The sequence below is a fragment of the Mastigoproctus giganteus genome, chromosome 13, assembly GCF_048544385.1.
Source record: "Mastigoproctus giganteus isolate SK-2022 chromosome 13, ASM4854438v1, whole genome shotgun sequence".
NCBI classification, from domain to species: Eukaryota; Metazoa; Arthropoda; class Arachnida; order Uropygi; family Thelyphonidae; genus Mastigoproctus; species Mastigoproctus giganteus.
Genome location: NC_143587.1, coordinates 39,176,916 through 39,183,801, shown reverse-complemented (window position 1 = coordinate 39,183,801; position 6,886 = coordinate 39,176,916). Strand labels below are relative to the sequence as shown.

The 6,886-nt window shown below is 33.0% G+C and overlaps 1 protein-coding gene across 1 annotated transcript in view; it reads right to left on the bottom strand.

Moving 5' to 3' along the window:
- Window positions 1–4,604: 4,604 nt before the first annotated feature.
- LOC150075981 (uncharacterized) overlaps window positions 4,605–6,886 on the bottom strand; it is a 701,253-nt gene continuing 698,971 nt past the window's right edge. The window contains 1 exon segment of the mRNA XM_090387465.1: window positions 4,605–6,049. Coding sequence (XP_090243591.1) covers window positions 5,963–6,049 — 87 coding nt within the window. The 3' untranslated portion in view covers window positions 4,605–5,962.

The window sequence follows — 6,886 nt, the reverse complement described above, 5'->3', positions numbered from 1 at the left end:
TATTACATCCTACAGATTTACTTTAGTAATTATTTAATCAGTAATTTAATTAATGAATTAAATTAAAATAATAAAATTAAATACATAAAAAAAGAAAACTGTTTTGCACCTCAGTTACCTATGAGGTGCAAAATTCCTACAATCTAGTTGACCTTTGAATTTGCCCAAGTTGTTGGCCTCAACTGTTCGAAGAGGTAACTTTGTCCAGTAATTAACAACTTAGTGGATAAAAGAAAAATTCCTACAATCCTATCTGTCTTTTACTGTTATTTGAATTTATGGTTCATAGTTCTGGAATTTTTTTTAACAGTGAAAACTTCACCTTCATTCATTTTAGTATTTCCTCTCAGAGCCTTATAAGACCCTAACAAGGTCACCATAGCACACACATTCAATCTTTCCTTATAATGGCATCCCTTTTGAAGATCTTACCAAATGGGTTACTCATCTTTGGACTCTTTAGGCTCAATTTTTTTTTTTTTTTTTTTTTGTAGTCTTAATACTTGGACACAATATTCCAAGTACAGTCTTACAATTGCCTTATCAATATAGCAGTATTACATCCTCCCTATTTTTGGCCCAAAGTGTTTTGCTGCATTAAAACAGAGCTGCCACTTTTCTTCCCATTCTTGAAGCCTGTTCAAAGTAATCCTGAAGGAGTGCTGCTTGGCACTGATCGTTAACAATGCTCCCAATCTTTACATCATTTGCAAATTTTGACATCATGCCCTCTATCCCTTTGCGTCATTTATGAAAATTAGAAGCAGTACTCCTAGAATCACCTTGAGTGACCTCATCTCTAACCTTAGACCAATCTAAAGAATAACAAACATGTTCCAGCTCATAAAATAACCTCTCATGTAGGACTGAGTCAAATGTTTTGTTAAAATTGTTTCAGAATCCAGTTGATAGGCAATTTTGTCAAAATAGCTAACTATGTCAATCATGATTCACTTTACAAAACCATCCTGCTTTTCTTTCAGAATTCAATTTATATGTAGATAAACCTGTATTTACATCTTTTATCATTGCTTCCATAATTTTCCCCTACCAGTGAAGTTAGACTGAATAGTCTGTAGTTACCTGCCTCACTCTTAGAACTGTCTTTATGTATTGTATTGGTGATACTCTGGCACTTCTCTAATCCAGAAGAATCTCCCTAAAGTTAAATGATGCCTGCATAATTAACCACAATGGTTCAATTCACTCTCTAGCTGCACCCCCTTCAAAATTACTGGGTACATGTCATCAACTCCAGAGCCGTAGGTCAAAAGTTTTTCCAATGAACAATCATCTATAACTTCAGTATTGCTAATTTCATACTGCTCAGCCTCACCTCATTATGAAGTCTTTCATCTATGAATATTAATGCAAAGTACCTGTTCGATTCATAAGCAATGTTATCTAAGCCTTTTCTCAATATATTGCAGAAGGGACTGATCTGATTTTTCTTCTTCTTTGTATACATGAAAAACTCCTTGTCCTCATTCTTTTCTCTCTTAGGCAGTGATTTCTAAGCCTTCCTCAACCTATCTTTTCTGGGGTACTATTACAGATCAATTTGTAGCTGTTATAGGCCGCTGTACTTTTCATTGCTCTATAATTCTCCCATTGTATCCTTTTCCTTCTCTATTTGACTGGCCAACTATATCCATCTTTTCAGCATCCTCCTTGCACTACACTTTCTTAACAGTATATATTCATGACTTCTGTGGCTATTGCTTTAACCTTTTGATAGGAATGCAAACTTCCTTGTAACTGAAAGATGTACCTTGGGATAAGGTATGTCATTTTATAACTTTAAAATCAACATGAAAAAATTTAATTGTTCACTCTTGATGCCAACTGATTTTCAATATATTATGAATACAATTGCAAATACCCTATTTTTTTCATGGTAGAAATGCCTGAATTTGGGCATTGTCTTTACTTTCAGTGGGTGAAACTTGAAAGAAGCTGATATAAAATAAACTGCATACTGCTGTGAATGGTCTGCCACAAGAGATGTTTGTTGTTTGTTTGTTATTTGGTTTTTAGGAGCATTAGCAACTAAGGCCATACTGCTCCGACAAGAGATGTAAACAAACAGTTGAAGCAAGCGAGTACTTCCTAGGTTTGGTAACTGAATGTGAAAGCTGCTGCTAATTTAAATTCTTTTTCAACATGAGATAATATGTATGAATTTGGTTAAAAAAAATTTGGTTTTTATTATTTTAAGGCCAGGCTGGTAAAGCTCTTTCTATAACAAAACACTTAATGATGCAGATCAATCATAAACATGATAATTTAGGAAATGTTTCCAAAAGTTGGCATTTATGTAACTTATATAGATTTTGATTAATTTAAAGGGGGGGGGGAAACTCGGACGCTTTATCCTGAGTTGCTCCAACCACAGGAGTAAAGATGTTCCATGATTCTAATGTATTTGGCCTTCATTATCCCAGATGATAAACATAGTATCTTGAATGTCACCATGTCCTAAATTAAATCCCACAGTTATCTTTAACAACTGCACCATATTTCTTCATCCTCCAATTGTGTGATTGCCTGTCGTAAGCCATATGATGTCATCTGGATTGTGTGTCTTGATGAAGTCTAGAATGTTCTTATGCCTAGTAATTTCTCTAACGGGCTGTTGCAAATAATATAGCTGGCTTATTTAAAAATTTTGTTCTTCATGGTGGGTTTCCCTCCCAAGTGTCAACTCAATAAAGGACAAGCAAGTGTGAATGTCATAAGACAACTTGCTTGTCCATTCCATCTGAATGTACAGGTCCTAATCATATTCTTCAAACCATCTTCTGGTGTCTAGCATACTCTACTCTCATTTTATCTTTCAGTCTCTGGCATCCAACTACTTTACAGCACATTGATTTTATGTTGACATGCACATGCACATGTTCTGAATCTGGAAAAGCTTTTTTTTTTTTGCACAAGAGCTACTTTTGATAAGTATGATCCTTCCATCCCATGCCCTCTACATTGTTTATCCTTCCTAAATACATTACACATACTATAGTGAAACTCATCATCTCCTATTTCTGGGTGATACCATGTTTGTGCTAGCCCTATTATTTTATTGGTAACACTTCTGACTGTAGAGTCCACTACACTGATACACTGCTACTATCAGTACATCTTGCCAATATTTGCTATTGGCAATAAATATATCTATATTACTCTTATCCCCCCCCCCTTCCACACAACTAGAAGTTCCCTTGAACCTTTACCATCCTGAAAAAAACTAAAAAACTTGCATTATCTTTTTTCAAATGTATTCAGTCTTTACAAAATAGATTTATTCTACCTATAAGTGCAGGCCATGCTGATAAAAATCTGTCCCCCAAAAGCCTTGCAGTCTCTCAGATCTTGAGTTAATCCACAACGCTTTCAGCAAATAGCTCTTCCTATCACACACAGGCAGAATTGCAAATACAAACATTCAGACTTAACTTGTGGCATTTTTGAAGCATTGTCCTATACTTATCCAATAAATCAGTCTCCATATGAACAATACTGCTCACTTTATCTCATCTCCTTAAAAAGTGACAACAACAACAGAATATCAAAAACAAGCAACAACATCAATTGTTGCTTCTGGCAGCACACAATGGTGTAGGCTGCCAATCCTTATTACAAAAAATGTAACCCATTTTTCCCTGACAACATAGTTTCTCATAAAACTGAATCCTTTTGACGAGTGGTATGCACTTGACTATTCTGTTCTGGGACCCAAATTAGGAGTGCATCACCTGGCAAGTCACTAAATATGAGTCCCTGAAGGGTTCCTAGTTTTATTTTTCTCTAGGGTAAGCACTTTTTTTTTTCGTGACAAATCCATCTAGTAATGCACCATGTTTTAAATTGGTGCACTCCATCAGGAACAAAGAAAAGAATTCTCAAATAAGCTATGATTATCAACTAGATCGACCTCTGAATACATAACATAGGCTACACAAGCAATGAACTCATGACTTATGTGGGATTGACTGATTGATTGCTTATGGTCATTTGCATCTGTGTCATGATATACTTGGAAGTATTCAAAGCAGATCCGGTAACAACCATTATTAAGTTAAGAATTATACTAACAAAATATTATAGAATTTAAACAATCAAAACAACATTACAGTAGTTAAGCTGTTACCAAAACTTTATTTACTACTGAACTTAAAAAATAAAAAAAAAACTTGAGCTTATAAGATACCAAAAATAATATAACTTGTGTAGAATTAGTGGAATTAATTTTCAAAAATTACAGAATTAAATTTACAAAATATTTAAACAAATTAAGGAAAAATGGAATAGACAAAAATGTCTACTAATCTCTTAATCCAATCTTTCAATCCTCTTGAATATAATCCTACAGAAATTTTGTCCCATTTCCATTCTCTGTGACTGCCAACTCCAAGATGTACAAACTTTGGGTATTCAATATAAATTGTGGTAATTCTCTAGATTTAATAACAATTCTCTGCACAAGCTACTTTTGCTATCTAGGAGCTGTTATGAATATTCTCTCTCTCTCTCTCTCTCTCTCTCTCTCTCTCATATATATATTTATAATAAAAAAGAACATATTTAAAAACTTTTTTATTAGCCATCTTAAAATGCAAAATGTTTTCCAGTATTTACAGTTGGCTTAAAATTAGCTCTACAAGCTTATTATTCCTTGTTAGTATACAATGACATCTTCCTCTGACCACTTATAAATACAATGTTGCTAATTCTACAAATTTATTCATTCATCATATCAACAAATCCATACACACATACATACATACATACACACACACACACACACACACACACACACACACACCGAACGTTATTTTACATGAAATTGCACGCATGATGGTATGTATTTATAAATCAGTCCTGCTGAATACCATAAAAAAAAACTTTTCTGTTTTTGTTTTGGTCGGAAACAAATTCAGGAACAAAAACACCGTAGCTTGGCTCCAGGAACAAAAATTAGTCGGAGAATATCAGTTATACTAATAATCAGTACATACATCTCTATTTAAAACTTATTTTTCTTAACTTGACTATTCTTTCTTTTTCTTTCTTTCTTCAGAGAAATATCAAAATTATATCAGTTAAAACACTGAATACATGTTTTTTTTCAAATTTTGATATATAAAATTAAGTTACAGCTGTGAGATTTAGTGACTCCATTTAGCAAAACTCTACCACTATCCAAGTTAAATATTTACACCCCTACACTTTTCGTATTAAAATTCAAATCAACCAAAAAACAATTAAAAGTTACAAATTTGTAAGCACAACAATTTTTTCTTAACAACATTTGCAAATGAAATATACAAACCCGAATATTACACTTTAAAGATTGCCATATAAATTAACTATGAAAATTATGAAAATTTTGAACAACTCTATTCACAACTGATCACCTGATCCTGAACTTTAAATAGGCAAAATGTCTGAATGAGAACCAACTTCACATATCCCTTACACAGAGGCACACAATTAAGGCTATATTTCATTCTGATTATCTCTTCAAAGGCACTCAGTTATAGATGAGCAGTTTTTATCTTACAAAAATGCTTTAAATAAGGCAGTTTTATTCTGTACATATGAAACCTCACAGTTTTCATTTATTAGCTGTGAAATCTTTCATTTGCAACACTCATCTGTAGGTCAAAATCACAACTTATCTAAGCAATATTAACTTAAAAATCAAATACCAAAAATATATCTTCTTCAAACTAATGCAGCTCATACATTAAACGTATAAAATAGTTTTCTCTATTGTACGAAGATGACTTGTAATGTAGTAAATAAATTATTTATAAGAGGCACGCTGGCAATGGTATGGAAAGCTGATTAGCATAGTAAGAAGCACTTTTCATCACAGAATAAAAAAGACCTGCATTTCAGTGTTAGCAATGATTACAAAAGATGTTTGTCTTCACACAGTCCATGTCAAGAGGAGGAAAAATTAGAAAAGTCCTGCTTCCTTCTTCAAGCAAGATTGTTTCCAAGAAGGTAAATCATAAAACTTTTCCCGTTTCATTCCAAGAGTTTCCTAATTAAGGTAAAAAATAAAAAGGGTAAAAAATGAAAACTACATTTCTGTTATACAAGAAATACCATTATCACAGATACATGCTTGAGAGTATAACTAATGATGGTATGCTTTGCTTTATTTCCAAACTATAAGCAAACTACAGTTCACTGGTACTGCAATTAAATTCTAGTACAGTAGACTCAATTTTCTGGGATAGATGGTAAAAAAAAAATTCCCGGATAATCGATTTCCCAGTTAATCAAAACATAAAACAAGTCCCCGACGCACGCCCAAGACTTCTTACGTAAGTCGAGTTTTATGTAACTCGGGAATAAATAATAAAATATTGCTACTATATCCTTGATATTCCAAAATTACAAAAACCTCATAATATATATATATTTCAATTATAAATATAGAGAAATAGTTATATTTTTAATTAGTTCAATTAAAAACTATCTGGAGACAGCGATGAAGTAGCTGGAATGGCACATAAGAAAAGAAAACATAAAAAGAAGAAAAAACGCATGTTACTGTACTGTAAAAACTGGTATTTTGTAGCCTTGGTTATTACAGTTGTCCTTTATTGGTGCCGACCACTTCTCGTATTTTGTCTTTCTCCTTTGTTCACCGTTGCCACCGACAAATCTGAATTCCCCGTGATACTTGTTAATGTTTGGCCATTTTTATACATCCTTATTATTTTAATTTTCTGATCCAACTCGATTGGTTTCCTTTTCTTGATAGATTTACTAGTACTACTGTCACTTATTCTCTTAGTCGGCACCATGATAACAGCCAAAATTAAATTTTCTGTAAAGAACATTACAGGATTTAAGGCGAAAACTCACTATT